This window comes from Euleptes europaea, chromosome 6 (assembly GCF_029931775.1).
Source record: "Euleptes europaea isolate rEulEur1 chromosome 6, rEulEur1.hap1, whole genome shotgun sequence".
NCBI classification, from domain to species: domain Eukaryota; kingdom Metazoa; phylum Chordata; class Lepidosauria; order Squamata; family Sphaerodactylidae; genus Euleptes; species Euleptes europaea.
Window position 1 is genome coordinate 3,901,703 of NC_079317.1, and position 17,681 is coordinate 3,919,383.

The 17,681-nt window shown below is 43.5% G+C and overlaps 1 protein-coding gene across 1 annotated transcript; it reads left to right on the forward strand.

The window, feature by feature from the left end:
- Positions 1 to 1,350: 1,350 nt before the first annotated feature.
- LOC130478866 (zinc finger protein 160-like) lies at positions 1,351 to 15,792 on the forward strand (the record flags this gene model as incomplete). The annotated part of the gene is made up of 2 exons (XM_056851111.1): positions 1,351 to 3,036; positions 15,649 to 15,792. Coding segments are annotated over 2 exons (1,830 nt in total), but the record flags the coding sequence as incomplete, so codon positions are not given.
- Positions 15,793 to 17,681: the final 1,889 nt, after the last annotated feature.

A 17,681-nucleotide genomic window follows, 5' to 3' on the forward strand; every position in this document is an offset into this window, starting at 1 on the left:
TTGTACCCATGAACACATGAAGCTGCCTTATACTGAATAGGACCCTTGATCCATCGAAGTCAGTATTGTCTTCTCAGACCAGCAGCGGCTCTCCAGAGTCTCAGGAAGGGGTCTTTCACATCACCTACTTGCCCAGCCCCTTTAACTGGAGATCCTTTAACTGGAGATGCTGGGGATTGAACCTGGGACCTTCTCCATGCCTAGCAGATACCCACTCCACTCTTTCCACATCCTTTTTGAAGTGAGGCTTCCAGAACTCCACACAGTAGTCCAGGTGCGGCCTGACCAATGTTAGATTCATCTAACAGTAATAGGATCTAGATCACATTTTCCCAATTTGTCAACAAGAATATTATGTGGAACATCAAAAACCTTATTGAAATCAAGATAAATGATGTCTACAGCATTCCCTGATCCAAGGTAGTAACTTTCTCAAAAAAGGAGATAAGATTAGTCTCACATGACTTGTTCTTGAGAAACCCGTGCTGGCTCTTAGGAATCAGATCCATCCTTTCTAAATGCTCAAGGTCTGATTGTTTGATGATTTGTTGGAAAACTTTTCCAGGTATAGGCGTCAAGCTGATGGGTCAGTGGTTACCCGGATCCTCCTTTTTCCCCTTCTTGAAGATGGGGACAACATTTGCCCGCATCCACTAAACTTCCACAGCAGAGTGGGGATTCGAACCTGGGTCTCCCAGATCTTAATCTGAAACTCTGACCACTACACCACACTGGATTTTCCAGTGTGGGTGCTGTTGAACAGGAGCAAGCAGCCAATCCTGGGTGGGCCACGTAAGTCATGTAATATCATGTTAGCCAGCCCTGGTTGCTGCTGGGCCTGGCCTACGTGAGTGGACCCTGAAAGGTCAAAACACCCCTGGAACGGCCCTGTCCCCTCCCCCTGAATGTGACAGAAACCAAGGCTGGCAATGCTATGTGGTTGCTTAGCAACAGCTAATGTGGACATTTGGTTCTTAATTCCCCTTCCTTTTTATTTCATTTTTTTCTGCAAACCTGGGTCATTTTCAGGATTTCAAGAAATATCTGTCTCGTCTCTCCATGGCTCCAGCCTCAAGATTTGTCCATATTTTTTTACTTTAAACAAAAATACAATTTAAAAAAGGAATTTCTTTTCCCATTCTGTCTCTTTGTGCTTCCTACATGAACACAGGACAACAGTAGCTTCTAATTGGTATTTCTACCTTTTCATTCTTCTTTTATTTATTTCTGTCTTTTACAGTTCCAAAAGTGAGAGACATGGTGAGGGAGAAGGAACCATATAAATGCCTGGAGTGTGGAAAGTGCTTCTCTCAGAATGGCCACCTAACTGTACATCAAAGGCTTCACACATGGGAGAAGCCATATAAATGCCTGGAGTGTGGAAAGTGCTTCTCTACAAATACCTGCCTAACTAGACATCGAAGGGTTCACACAGGGGAGAAACCATATGAATGCCTGGACTGTGGAAAGTGCTTCTATACGAATAACTGCCTAACTATACATCAAAGGGTTCATACAGGGGAGAAACCATATGAATGCCTGGAGTGTGGAAAGTGCTTCTCTCAGAATGGCCAACTAACTGTACATCAAAAGATTCACACTGGGGAGAAGCCATATAAATGCCTGGAGTGTGGAAAGTGCTTCTCTCAGAAAGGCCACCTAACTAAACATCAAAAGATTCACACAGGGGAGAAGCCATATAAATGCCTGGAGTGTGGAAAGTGCTTCCCTCGGAATAGCCACCTAACTGTACATCAAAAGATTCACACTGGGGATAAGCCATATAAATGCCTGGAGTGTGGAAAGTGCTTCTCTCAGAATGGCCAACTAACTGTACATCAAATGATTCACACAGGGGAGAAGCCATATAAATGCCTGGAGTGTGGAAAGTGCTTCTCTACAAATACCTACCTAACTGTACATCAAAAGGTTCACAAGGGGGAGAAGCCATATAAATGCCTGGAGTGTGGAAAGGGCTTCTCTACTAATACCTACCTAACTCTACATCAAAAGGTTCACACAGGGGAGAAGCCATATAAATGCCTGGAATGTGGAAAGAGCTTCTTTTACAATAACAGTCTTACTGTACATCAAAAGGTTCACACAGATGAGAAGCCACATAAATGTCTTGAGTGTGGAAAGTACTTCTCTCAGAATACCTACCTAACTCGACATCAAAAGGTTCATAGAGGGGAGAAGCCATATAAATGCCTGGAGTGTGGAAAGTGCTTCTCTCAGAATTCCAACCTAACTCAACATCAAAGGGTTCATAGAGGGGAGAAGCCATATAAATGCCTGGATTGTGGAAAGTGCTTCTCTTGCAATGGTAACCTAACTCGACATCAAAGGGCTCATACAGGGGAGAAGCCATATGAATGCATTAAGTGTGGAAAGTGCTTCTCTCAGAGTGGCCAACTAACTGCACATCAAAGGGTTCACACAGGGGAGATGCCATATAAATGCCTGGAGTGTGGAAAGTACTTTTCATGGAAGAGGGACCTAACTAACCATCAAAGGGTTCACACAGGGGAGAAGCCTTATAAATGCCTGGAGTGTGGAAAGAGCTTCTGTTACAATAGCAGTCTAGTTGTACATCAAAAGGTTCACACTGAAGGAAAGCCATATGAATGCCTGGACTGTGGAAAATGCTTCTCTTCGAATGGCAGCCTAACTATACATCAAAGGGTTCACACGGGGGAAAAGCCATATACATGCTTGGACTGTGGAAAGTGCTTCTCTCAGAATGGTCAGCTAACTGCACATGAAAGGCTTCACACAGGGGAGAAGCCCTATATATGCCTGGAGTGTGGAAAGTGCTTCTCTACAAATACCTGCCTAACTCGACATCAGAGGGTTCACACAGGGGAGAAGCCATATAAATGCCTGGTGTGTGGAATGTGTTTCTCTAGAAATACCTACCTAAGTCGACATCAAAAGGTTCACACAGGGGAGAAGCCATATGAATGCCTGCAGTGTGGAAAGTGCTTCTCTCGGAATTACATGCTTGTAAAACATCTGAGGATTCACAGGGGGGAAGCCACACAAAATGTTGAGTGGAAAGAGGTTCCTTCATGGCCGTAGCCTTACTTTCCACCGAAATCAGTCTCGCCTGCTTATCTCATCTCATAGTACCTGAGTAAATGTTGTGTAAGATTGTTGGTTTCGCCGCGATGGAAGGCTTCTAAAGATGAAGTTAAAGTGTTCTGGTAATGAGTTTTTAAATAGCTTGCTTTGTGTTTTTCAGTTTTGTATTTTATAATGTAATACCTGTTCTCAAGTAAAGTCTCCTGTCTTGGGAGTGGGGGATGATGCACTCCAGGTATAAATCACTTGTATGTATGCTAATCAGTGTATGCCCAAGTAGTGTCATAGCCAGGAATGCAAATTTTCTGGCTTTTCAACCTCATAGTGTTTACATTTAACATTGTACTTCTGCATACTGACTCGCATTGTCCTTTCTTTGTAACATGCCTCCCACCTACTTACTGGGATAAAAAGATGGATGGATCCAGTTTTATTTCTTTTCTTTTTTTAATGTTTTATTAAAATTTTCAATATATACAAACAAACATATAATCACACATACTTTCATGCAGTTTATACTCCTTCAGGGAGTCTGTATCATCTTACATCTCAAAAGTCTTCTACATTATCTTTGTGATTTATATAATAAATTCCATCTATAAATTTTATATAATCTTAATTTTGCTTCTAACAATCTATCCCTTTTGGTGTACATAATCTAAATAACCTTCCCATTTTCATTGAAATTCATCAGTTGTCTTCTCTTTCATCAGACTGGTCAGACTGGCCATCACCACAAATTCATCCATTTTCTGTTGCCACCTTTCCACGTCTGGAACATCTTCCTGTTTCCACAATATTGCCAGTAACAATCTGGCTGCCGTTGTCATATAACCAAATAGTTCTCCATTGTTTCTATCCAAATTATCAGGTTCAATTCCTAATGACATGGTCTCTGGGTTCAACGGAAATTTAATTTTTAAAACTTTCTGCATTTCTTGATGAGTTTGTATCCAAAATTTCTTCACTTTCTTGCATGTCCACCACATATGAAAGTATTCCATCTGTATCTTTGCATTTCCAAAAGCGGGTATCATATGACTCATCCATTTTTATAATATCCATCGGTGTGATATACCATCTGAAAAATTGTTTATACCAGTTTTCACGTAAATTATTACTAGCCGTAAATTTAATAGATTTAGTCCAAAGTCTTTCCCACTGTTGAAAAGTTATCTTCTTTTTGAAATTTTCCATCCATTTTACCATATATGTCTTCACTTGTTCTTGTTCTGTTTCATTTTTGAGTAGAAGTTTATAAATTTTCCCTAAAATGTGATCTTTTTCCTTACTAATTAAGTCTTCAAATTCTGTGTTTTTTCTTATGGTGCCCTGTAAAAGACAACCCTGTCGTGCTTTCATGATCATTTGATTATAGGTCATCCAGTCAATGTTTCTATTCATCTTAATTTCATCCCATGTTTTTATATCTCCTTGGTCATTCAACATATCTTGGTATATAACCATATCTACTTTCTTCTTCTCCCCCTTAGACAAATATGCATCTGTGGGGGACATTATTCGTGGAGGCGTCAGACTTAGTCTATTTCTAAGCCATATCTTCATTAGTCCATCTTTAATAGCATGTTTCTCTCCAAAAATTTCTTTACTCTTAGCTTTCCATAAATAATAATGAAATCCTTTGGTCCACATACCCTTCTCAATGTTCAAAGCAGTTTGGTCTGGTTTCTTTACCCACTCCTCTACCATGCTATTTGATCTTCAGTTTTATTTCTATCTGTTGAAATGAAGTTTGATCCAGAAAACGTATACTCTGGAAAATTTTGTTGGCCCTTAAGGTGGTTCCAAACTTAAAATTGTGTTCTACTCCTACAGATTAATGTGGTGGGAAGGTGGCATAGTATAGTCCAATCTCGAAAGCTGAGCAGGGTCATTACTTGGGAGACCACCAAGGAAGACAAGCAGAGACAAACCACCTCTGCTTCTCATTTGCCTTGAAAGCCCCTTGCTGGGGCCGCCATAAATTGGAAGCTAAGCATGGTCTGTTCTTAGATGGGGGAATCACCAAAGAAGGCTCTACAGAGGAAGGCAGTAGCAAACTACCTCTGCTTCTCATTGCCTTGAAAATCCCTTGCTGAGGTCGCCATAAGTCAGCTGTGACTGGACGGCACTTTACACACACACACTACAGACCAACACAGCTACCCACCTGAAACTGTTTTCATAACCTATGTAAGTTCAGTTGCTGTGGAAGAGTGTAACTAGAAATGAAAGCTATTCTTAAAAATGGCTTGTTCAATTGGTTATCTTTTCTTCTACTATACCCCTTTATTAAATAGAACTTAGTAAGCATTGAGAACTTTATTAAAAGCATTGGTAAGAAGTTGCTATCGAGATGTATCCTAGGACTCATGATCTGTATGTCTGCATCCTCTTACTACTTAACAAATGGACATCTTCACACCATCCTCATTCCTCCGAGTACTGCAGCAAAATCATTTTCCTTTTCTTCCACTCAGAAATGAGATTTAGAACCCAGAGTTCATCAAGGGCAAGAGAAAACAACATGGAAATATTTATATACCACATACATATCCTGTCTTTCTGCCCAGTTAGGGCCACTCAATTTGGCTCCAGTATTTAGTCCTTTCAAGAGTGTTTGTGTGCCCAGAATCTTTGTGAGGGCAAAATATTTCCCATCTTCTATTTATGTACAAGATCATTGTCCCAAGATGGGGAAAGAATAAGCACCAAGTTGAAATAAAAGGTAGTCATGGGGAAAAGGAGAAATTGCAGGGTGGCACAGTAAGTTTTTCAGAGATTTCCAGTGACTAAGGGGCAAGGCCTGTCTTTTTTTCAGGGGCAGGAAGGTAGGAGGGTTCCTAGCAAGCATTCAGGTAGGATTCTGAGAGCACTTGCTTAAGAGCAAGATGGTTGGGGGATGAGCAGACCTGGTAATTATGAGCTTGAAAGAGAATTCACATAATCTATAAATAAATAAATCTTGTTTTATTCAGCTTTGTGGTTCAGTGATTTCTGCCCTCTTTATGCTAGATAGCTTATAATAGTTATAACTCTGAACTAAGTTGATAATATTATATAACGCTGAGCAATTCCTGTATCTATCATGTCTGTCTTATGCTGGATGTAACCAGTTTCTGCTGCAAAATAAATAAAATAAAATTTCAAAATTCACAGTATGTAACCTGTTTCCTTCCATTGCAAATAGCTAATCTGTGCAAGAAAGGTCCAGTTCCCTTCATTTTTGACACTGTAAGCCTTCCTAACATCCTGAAGTAAGTGGCCAATTTTGAGGCTTTAGGTTCAGACGAGTTATGCCTGCTGCAGACAACCATAGCTTCCAGTGCAAAAACACAGGTTGGGGGGGGGGGGTCTGAGGATTGCCTGGCCCAAGATGTTCCGATTCCTTTTATGTTAGGCACTGTCAAATTTGAGCCACCTAGCTTTATTTTCAGAGACGACATCCCTCTGGGGATCAAGTGGTACCAAAGAGGAGGAAAAGAGAAGCAAAACAGAAGCAGAGGAAAGAATCAGTTGCCTGTCAGAACATTAATAAGCCTGAGGTCCCATCCCAAGATGAAATGAAGAAGAAAAATAAGAGGGGGAAAAGTCATAAGGGCTCTATGAATGCAAGGGAATTGTTCAATTGCAGTGTCAAAAACATGACAATATTACAGCGTGCTGGGAAACATACAAATTCTTGGAGTGTGGAAAGAGCTTTCAGCATAGTCACTCAACATCACATCGAGGGATTGTCCACAGATTTGCCATATAGTAAAACCATAGACTTTTAAATAAATCCTAGAGTAGCATGGTCAGCACAGTGATGCCATTTTTGGGTATTTGCCAGAAGGGATGGTGTTGAGGGACGTTTTCAGGTATCCCCCCCCCTCCACTCTCACCAGCCCCAAGGGGTGCTGGCAGTAAGGGAGGGGGGTCTGTTGACTCCCATCTCCACACCCTGAGGGAATCCTGGCTCCCCCTTCCTGAGAGAGACACTTCCAGCCCCTCTTCTGGAGGTCGCTCCTTCACTCCCGCTTTGCTCCAAAGGCTTCGCTGGTGGTGTGATGCCTGGGGCCCAGTCTCTGAGGCACCTTTCCCTGCCAAAACTTCCCCTGTCATGAAATGGGCCCTTCACCTCCTCAGCCCTGCTCCTGCCTGTCTCTCCTCCCTTTGCTTGTCCTCTCGATCTGGTGTTTAAGCATTCATTTTCTGATCTTGTTGGGAAGGGACTCTACCCAGCCCTTTCAAAACATGTGCATAGGAATTTATAGTCCAGATCAGGCATGTGTGGACCATTGCATCTGAGTCTGCTGACCCAGTTGTGAATGCTCAGTGGTTTACAAAGTGCAAACGTCTTTTAGTTGCTTGTCGCCTAGTTTTACAAATAACCCATTATTGGCAAGATATGGGTTTTCAGCTTTAACCCCTTATCTGAAAGGCAATTATTTTGAATCCCTGGTTTGTTTTCTTTATGGGACACCTGATTATTTTGTGAATACCTTCAAGGCCTTTATTTGAGGTCACTACATTACATGGTGACAGAAGTTACAAACATGGCTTTTTTTCAACCTCCACCTCCACTTGTGTTGCGAGGCAAGACCTCTTACCATCAGCTTTCTTTTTAATGAGGAAATACCTGGAGTAAAAACTATCCACCATAGCAGTGTGGAGTTTGTCAATTACCCCTTTTTCTATTAATGCAGATAGCAAAGGCGGAGGAGAATGTGTTGGAAGGAGAGGCAACAAACAGGCTTTGATTTGAATTGTAAACAATAGGCAAATTTATGGACAATACCCGAATCAAAGAATCATAGAGTTGGAAGGGACCACCAAGGTCATCTAGTCCAACCCCCTGCACAATGCAGGAAATTCACAACTACCTCCCCCACACCCCCAGTGACCCCCACTTCATGCCCAGAAGATGACCACAAAATCATACAAGGTTGGAAGAGACCGCAAGGGCCATTCAGTCCAACCCCCCCCCCGCCATGCAGGATCCCACAAAGCACTCCCAACAGATGGCCATCCAGCCTCTGCTTAAAGACCTCCAAAGGCGGGGACTCCACCACCCTCCGAGGCAGTGCATTCCACTGTCGAACTGCCCTCACCGACAGAAAGTTCTTCCTAATGTTTAGGTGGAATCACTTTTCTCTAAGTTTAAATCCATTACTCCATGTCCTAGTCTCTGGAGCAACAGAGAACAAGGTAGTTCCCTCATCAACATGACACCCCTTCAAATATTTTAACAGGGGTATCATGTCACCCCTCCACCTTCTCTTCTCCAAACTAAACAAACCCAACAAACCCAACTAAACAAATTGTCACACATAAGGGAGAATCATTGCAGGGCAAAATATACCAGGCTATTCAACAACTGGAAACCGTTGTACCCTTTGTTGGCTGATCCCTCTGGGATCGTGCACCTTGCCTACTTCTCGGTCTTTGGTCCAAACATTTCCCCTGCTGTTGTGGTAGGGTTGCCAGGTCTCTCTTCACCACCGGCGGGAGGTTTTGGGGGTGGAGCCTGAGGAGGGCGGGGTTTAGAAAGGGGAGGGACTTCCATGCCATAGAGTCCAATGGCCAAAGCAGCTGTTTTCTCCAAGGGAACTGATCTCTGTCACCTGGAGACCAGTTGTAGTAGTGAAGTTGTAGTAGTGGGAGATCTCCAGCCTATGTTGAGGGGCATGAGGCCGGCGGAAGCTGCGCTGGCTATATTTATAGGGTCTGCCATATGGAAACTGTCATGAATGCCTAGGAAAATACCTTTGCTTAAAAGAACTGGTGGTATAGGATTTACTCCCTAAGGCAGGGGTGGGGAATGTCAGGCCCGGGGGCTGTCTAAGGCCCATGAAATCAGTTAGTCTGGCCCTTAGTGGGTCCTGGCAAATCTCTAGCTTAGAAGGATCTAAAACTGGTGATCCGCCCCCCTCCAGCGGACAGGAATAGCCTCTATTCAAGGAGGCTGTGAGTTTGTTTTGCTGAGAAAAGGAACCTTCTTTCCCCCTTGCAAAAGAATTGTTAGCTGTGGAACTGCTAGGACCACCCAAGAAACTGTATTAAGTCAACCCTTTCCCCTCGGGTCCTGGAGAAACACATTCCCTCTGTACTACAAGAGGGCTGGGGGTGGAAGTGGCGACAATGGAGGGGTTAAAGGGGGCAGGGCCAGAATGCAATGGGGGGGTCATTCTCAGCCAGTGTGTCCTCATTTCATCCCTGCAGGTGGAGGTAGCAGGAGCCGGCTGTAGAATCCGGGCCGACCATGCAGAGCAGGAGCAACTCCAGCCTGTGGCTGGATGGCTATGCCCGGCTGGTGCAACAGACCATCCTGTGCCTGTCAGAGATGCAAGTCTGTCAGATCAGTTAGACAGGTAACAGATCAAGTAGATCTGTAATGGTGCAATAGTCTGGAAAGTCCCTGGATAGCCTGAGGGATCTGGCCAGTACCGGTTTGGGCCAGATGGCTGATGCAATGTACTAGCAACAGGTGAATTACTAAGCATCTACGTGATTGGTGCCTGAGACGGCATGATGTATATAATGGAGTGGAAATGAAGCTCATGTGTCGGGATGCTATGAGTGGAAGAGGAGTTGTATTATATCTTTGCACTGTAAAATAAACGAGCACTACTTTTCTAGTAGCAAGGCGTTCTGGTGGTGTTTTCGTGGACAACCTGCATAATCCGCTGGCTCCCGAGTCAGTGCCACCAGGTGGGTGAGTGCTGCACCACCAGTTGGATGCGTGCCTGCTTGCCCATGCCGGGGGGGGGGGGTAGATATCTGGGGCAGCTGCCTGTTTGGCTTGGTCGGGTAATTTTTAATCTGATAATTTTGTATGGCCTGTGAATGATGTTATAACTATCCAAATGGCCCTTGGCGGAAAAAAGGTTCCCCACTGCTGGTATAAAGCCTTGCCTTCCTCGGGCAATGCTCCGCCTGCCTTGTCCCGCCTGGACCCTTGAGCTGGTGAAAGGCTCTCTAAGGGCTAAAAGCAGAGGCAGAGAGAGCGGCCATCCTAGGGGCCTGGGGGGAAGCCTTTTCCAGTCCCTCCCCCCCTGCAGCAGCCGCCTCTGCGTTTTCCCAGCTGCGGCTGGAGTGGCGTGGAGGGCTCTGGTGAGCACGAGGGGAGCGAAGGGGGGGGATATTGGGGTAGGGGTGTGCAAGAGCTCACGCAGAGAGAAAGGGAGGGAGATGAGTAGCAGAGGGCGAGGAAAAGCCCCCCCTCCCAGATGCCACCCTGCTTTCCTTCCTTCCTTCCTCCGGCACCACTGGGGCCCCTTTGTGCAGCGCCACGAGGTCCCTGCATCGACTTGAGCGCAGGATCCGAACCTGGCTCCTTGGGAAGTTCGACAATTTCCAGTGGGTAGAGGTTCCAGAGGCCCATTTAAGAAAGGAGGGAAAACAGAACGAGGGGGAAGGGGTGGGGAAGAAGGAAGGAGCAGAGGCAGGAGGGGGGAAGGGGTGGGAGACTTTTGACAGTTTGCTCTGGGATTGAGGTTTTGGGAAGTGTGTTTTTTGTCCTGCTTCCCCACAGTGTTTGGTGGGATATTCAGCTCCCTCCTGGAGTTTCCCTCGGCTTTTCTCTCCTCTTTTCTCTTGCTGTGGGGCTGAATTTCGCAACCGTGCCGCCTGGTTCCCTTTCCAAAGTCCACCGGCCTTGCCCTAATGGTAGCCAGTTTTCTTTCGCCTGCCCTGGCAAGGTACAGGAGAGGTCTCTTTGGGTTGGATACTGTGGCAGGTGGATATTGTTGCATCAGTATAACCATGCGTCTGTCAGGATATATGTGTAAAGTGCCGCTTCTGACTTAAGGCGACCCTCTGAATTTAAAGAAGCACAGAATTAATTACCGTCTGATCCTTGGCAGCCTCGCTCCGGTCTTGCAAACGGAATCAGGTTATACTGATGCAATAATATGACTTGCTTATTTTATAAAACCAACTGAGAAACCCCAGTAGCGAGTTGGAAGGAGTCTGGGGGCAGGAGTAAGGCGGGGAAATCTGCCATGCAGAAGCCCCGTTGCCCCTAGGTGGTATCTGCGCGGCACCACCAAAGGGGGCATCACAGAAGCCTTGTCAAAAAGGCCTTGTCGGCTCGTCCCCCAACCCTTGCGATTAGTAATCTCTGCAAACGCTCCTTTTGCTGCTGGATTTGTATGAGCCAACAGGGAACAGAGAGGAGGGTGGCTGGGGGTGGGTGTTTCCATTAAAAGTTATTTCTCCGTTATTGCTCCTCTGATCCTGGAGAAAATAGGCATGTATCATGACTAGTATCCATTTTAACTAGTAGCCGTGAATACCCCTCTCCTCCACTCCCCTCTTAAAACCTTCGAAGTACACAGCGGTTCGGGCCGTTAAGTGCCTACACTCTTAGAAAGGACCCCTTCCTAAGAAGGGATATGTTATCTTATTCAGCGGGACACCACTAGACCGGAATCAACAGTTCCTAGAAACTTGTTATTGCTCCTAGAACATCTCTTGAACACGTCAATAAATTTATAATACTGGACAAGAGTAGAAGTATATTAAAAACACATTTATTTACATTATACAATATATGCTTTTTAGTTGCCAAAGCCTTAAAATATCATATAAGGATAGACATCATTAGTCTTAAACATGTTTATGTAGCAAGTAATCATTCACACTCTCTATGCCTCCATAAAGGAGTATCTTAGTCAGAATATACTCATAAAGTATCCTTAGTGCAATGCACTTTCATTCAGAATATAAGGTTACAGAAATCCTGTCAAAATATGGTTAATTCTTTGGAGAAAGATTTGGTTAGAAGCATCCTAACTTAAATCATTCAAAACATCATAATATTTCAGTACAGAAGACACACTATACCTTGCTGTGTCATCTGTGTCATCTGGAGTCCTCTAAGAATCTAAGCTCTATGAGAACATATGAAGTTATCCCAGAGTATCTGTATTTGCTAAGTCTTGAATCCTTTAAAGACTTCTATTAATATTCTTAACTGATCATCATTAAGATCAGGCATTGTCTATGTACATGCTATGCATGCTCTTTCTAGTTTTAGACAGCAATGCTGAATATATAAATACTATGTGTTAGCTTAAAGCTGTTTACAGTCTCTTTGACTGTGCCAATCTGTGTATGCACTGTATAATGTATCTGCATTGTGCATATCTCACAGAGTACAGAGAGTCTCCTTTCCCTTCAGGAACATCTCTGGTCTCTTGCTCTGAGTAGGTTCAGAAGTCCCGCTGTTAAGTAGAGGACGTTCTGGCACAATCTCAGAGGTCTAGCTATTAGCCCTGTGTTCAGGATGCTTCTTAGCATTGGTAAGCCAAATAGGCTTAGTTTGTACGAATCCATAAATCTGATGGACTCTCAGTGTTCCAATACATGGAAAGATCACTGCACTTAGATTCCCATTCAAAGAACAGGAATTCTAAGGGTCTCTATCCTCTTCTAGGAATAGAGCAGTCTCACAAGAAGACTGTAAGTAAGATATGTTGAAATATCCAGATCTTGATACTTCAAGATACCTGAGAACTACTGTCCACGCAAGGACCAGAGTTTCAATGTTTTACATCTCAAGCCTTTTGAGATGGAGAAGTGCTACATCAGACAGCTGCAGTCTGCCAGTCATAGCACTCTAAAGTGCTAGCTGTATTATAGCTGTATTTATACTGTTTCTAGACTCATTAAGAGTGAAGAAAGATCCTTTATCCCCTCCTTCTTATCCTTCAGAGGGGTGCCTTTATTTTCTTTTATCAGATACCAGGAGTAGTGCAGCAATAGCTTAGTAAGCAGCTACTCATGTCTTCTGATGTCTTATGTCCTAATATGGACTTCCTTTTCTTTCAGTCCTCTTAGCTTAGAGTATAAACACTCATTTCTGAGTTACATGATCACATTACATATTTAATTTCTATACCATCTTCTTCGTTAGGACTATACGCATTAAATGAGACTACTTAGAAAGCTGTAGCACAACGTTTAACTATATAACTCATGAAACACAATTATTGTTTACATTTGTCACTTTGTAACATCTTTTAGTAACTGACAGCCTTGGGCAGATTACAAAAGAGCAAGTAAGCTTGTTACTCTTATCTTTGAGAGAACTTTAAATGCCTTTAAGCTATATTAAGGACAGTTTCAGCTGTTAAGACCTTGAAAAGGACAAGTATTCTGCCTTTGGTATTCTTTGAGATTCTGACATCTGGCAGCTGAGTCAGAAAGGTGATTTTATCCTCAATGATTGATAAGAGAAGGTGCCCAGCTCTGCCCCTTCAAGGACAGATCAGGGTAACTTTAGTAGTTAGCTTTGATAGAGCTAACCTTGAGCTAGCCTGTCAGCATGACACAGACTTTCATTATACATTACACAAACCTCTATAGTGGCTCAGTTTGCATGATATGTTTAAGCTCTATATGGAATTAATTCTGCACATGTTCACAGAATACCATGATTATGTCAGGGCCTGGCACATCACCACATCCTGGGGCAGGGAGTTCCACAATTTAACTATGTGTTGTGTGAAGAAATACTTCCTTTTACCAGTTTTGAATCTCTTACCCTCCAGCTTCAGTAGATGACCCCATGTTCTAGTATTATGAGAGAGGGAGAAAAGCTTCTCCCTGTCCACTCTCTCCAAACTATGCATAATTTTATAGACCTCTATCGTGTCTCCCCTTAGCCACCTTCTTTCCAAGCTAAACAGCCCTAAGTGTTTTAACTTCTCCTCATACTGCAGTTGCTCTACCCTCCTGATCATTTTAGTTGCTCTTTTCTGCACTTTCTCGAGCTCTGCAATATCCTTGTTTAGGTGTGGTGACCAGAACTGTACACCATAGATTTGCACAAGGGCAGTTTAATATCAGCAGTTTTATTCTCTATTCCTCATATAATTATGGTCAGTTTTAGCTACCGCATAACACTGCTGACTCCTGTTCAGTGTTTGGTCTACTAAGACCTCAAGATCTTTTCACACACGCTACTGCTGAGGCAAGTCTCCCCCATCCTATAATTATGCATTTGATTTTTCGTACCCAAATGCAGAACTTTGCATTTATCTTTGTTGAAGTGCATTTTATTAGTTTTAGCCCAATTCTCCAACTTGTCTAGATTAGCCTGTATCCTGGCTCTGTCTTGCTACCCCTCCCAATTTAGTATTGTCTGCAAATTTAATAACCATCCACTCTATTCCTGTGTTGAAGAACACAGATCCCTGAGGAACTCCACTAGTCACCTCTCCAAATGGATGAAGAACCACAAACACTTTTTGAGATCTGTCAACCAGTTACAGATCCACTTAACAGTAATAGGATCTAAACCACATTTTCCCAGTGTGTCAAACCATCCAGTCTGTCACAGGATCAGACTCCCAGCCAACCAAGATGTTGGAAAATGTGTCCAGATATCAAGCCTTTGAATTCTTGCCTTCTCTATAGCAGCTAATTTGGTTTATGACCTGATTTCAGGCTCCTTTGTTTGCTGTGAGCTCATGCCAGGTATGGTAAAAAGATGGAGAATGAGGGATTTACTTTGCTTGCCCTGGTCTGAAGTTTCTAGACCACATTGAGGAACTGAACTCTTGCCGCCCTTTCGCTCTCCTTCACTTTTACAACTGGGGTTTACTCTCCGCTGCCCCCACACAGCTAGAATTATATTTGCAGTTTTTCAGCTGGCACCCAGAGCCTTGGTAGAAGAATCCGCCAATGCAGGGCCAGTCCTAAGCAATCTTGTAAGGTGCTGGTGGAGGAGGGGTGACCGTCCTCTCTATCTCCCTCCCACTCTCTGCTCATCCACCCTCCTGCCTGGCTGCCCGCCAGGACATCTGGCCATAGAGAAATCCTACTAAAGAAGAAGAGTTGGTTTTTATATGCCGACTTTCTCTACCACAAGGGAGAATCAAACCGGCTTACAATCACCTTCCCTTCCCCACCCCACAACAGACACTCTGAGGTGAGTGAGGCTGAGAGAGCATGACTTGCCCAAGGTCACCCAGCTGGCTTCGTGTGTAGGAATGGGGAAACAAATCTAGTTCACCAGATTAGCCTCTGCTGCTCATGTGGAGGAGTGGGGAATCAAACCCGCTTCTCCAGATCAGACTCCACCGCTCCAAACCACTGCTCTTAACCACTACACTATGTTGGCTCTCCCTTGGAATTTAGCAGGAATTGAAAAAGGAAGTGGAGAACTGTCTACAGAATGTTTGATCTTAATCTCTGAGCATTCACAGAGTGCAAACACAACCATTACCAGAAAATTGTGACACAGATTCTTAGGGAAAATGTTGTGTCCTCACAGCAGTTTGCTCTTTCTTTCAGCAGGTGGCGTGTGGGTGTCAGCAAATGAAACATCTGAGCATCCAGTCATGGAGAAAGAAGATATATATTCAGATGGGAAAGAGAAAGATGAATGTTGTGATGAACTGAGGAAGGAGGAGAGGAAATACATACCTAAAGGGGAAAATAATTCTAAAGGGGGATGACTCTCAACTGCGGGAAAAATGCGAAAGAGACAATAGAAATGAGCCCACTACAAGCAGACAAAATATTCCAGAAAAACCAGATATGAATATTCACTGGGGCACCTGTAACAGAAAGAAAAAATATAAATGCCAGGAATGTGGAAAAAGTTTTAGTCAGAGTGGAAACCTTGCTTCCCATCAAAGAATTCACACAGGAGAGAAACCATATCAATGCCTGGAGTGTGGGAAAAGTTTCAGTCAGAGTGTACACCTTACTTCCCATCAAAGAATTCACACGGGAGAAACCATATAAATGCATGGAGTGTGGGAAAAGCTTCAAAGTAAAAGCCTTACTGTCCATCAAAGAATTCACAGAGGGGAGAAACCATATAAATGCCAGGAGTGTGGGAGAAGCTTCAGTGACAGCAGAAACCTTACTTCCCATCAAATAATTCACACAGGGTAGAAACCATATAAATGCCCAGACTGTGGAAAAGACTTCAATGAGAGTGGGGAACTTATTTCCCATCAACGAATTCATACAGGAGATAAACCATATCAATGCCTGGAGAGTGGAAAAATTTCAGTTGACGTGTACACCTTACTTCCCATCAAAGAACGAACACAGGAGAGAAACCATATAAATATTTGGACTGTGGGAAAAGCTTCAGCCACAGTAAAAGCTTACCTTCCCATCAAAGAATTCACACAGAGGAGAAACCATATAAATGCATAGAGTGTGGGAAGAGCTTCAGCCAGAGTGACTGTCTTACTTCCCATCAAAGAACTCACACAGGGGAGAAACCATATAAATGCCTGGAGTGTGGGAAAAGCTTCCGTCGGAGTGGAAGAACTTAATTCCCATCAAAGGATTCACACGGGGGGAAACCATAGAAATGCCTGGAGTGTGGGAAAAGCTTTAATAAGAGTGGACACCTTACTGTTCATCTAAGAATTCACACAGGGGAGAAACCATATAAACGTCTGGAGTGTGGAATGAGCTACGTCTGGAATAATCTCCTCATTTCTCATCAGAGGAGTCACACAGTAAAGAAGCCATATAAATGTTCCTAGTGTGTCCAGTGACTTTATTTATAGACTGTATATCTCTTCATAAATAAGATTTAGCTATACTGTTCTACAGCTATTATTACTTCAATACAGTGTTTCCCAAAGTGGGCAATAATGCCCCCTGGGGGGCGCTGAAACGATCCAGGGGGGTGATAGTAGCCTCGGGTGCAATTGGGGGGCGTTGAATAAAAATAAGGGGGCGGTGGAAGCATAAAGGAAGAAGAGAAGAAAATTTTGAAAAACTGTTCATACATGTTTCACCTGTTGTATAACATAGAGTTAAAGTCATAGTGATTATTTTCCAAATAAACACACGAAGTGTAAGTTATAACCAATCAGTAGCAGAGGCAAACCTACTGTGAAACTAATGAAGCTTAAGCTTCAGGGCCCCTAATCCTGGAGGGCCCCCCTGAAGCAACTTTTTTTTAATGAGTGAATTTCTCAACAAAATCGATCGTGTTTTTTAGTGATAGAATAATAAACCAATGGGTTGAAGTAGTTAATGTTGACTTTAGAATATTCTCTAATACCCATTTCATATGGCCTCAAAATGTCCCTGTAATTGGTCAAATTTCAAAATTTTCTTGGGGGCTTGTAGAGCTGGAACCCCCAGAAGTATCCTCAAATCCTTTGTTGGTGCATGGCTTAATAGTTCTATAGCTTAGCCCTTATGCTAGAGCCAATTGGAACCATAAAAAGACATCTGAATTCTTAATTCAGGCTGCACTCATCTCGCTTGTACATTTTAACACCAAAAATCAGATTTTCACCTCTTTATCCTAACACCCCGACGTGATAGGTAAGCCGATTCTACCTGTCCCAAAACAAGTTTGGGGGGAACAATCCGCCTTTAGGATTTTCCCTGGCTTTCGACTACATAGCTTTCCTGGAGTAAACCTCCTGGAGGATTTCTGATTCTCAAGAGCTCACCGGACCATTTGTCTGGGAGAATTTAGCTCTCCTCAAGGACGGCAGATTCAGAGAAGGCTTCCCAAACACCAGCGCCCAGCAACTGGAGATCAGCACGACAGAGGGGGAAACTGATTTTGTGAGTATATTGTGAAAAGAGAAAATACTGGGACATGCACATATATGTAC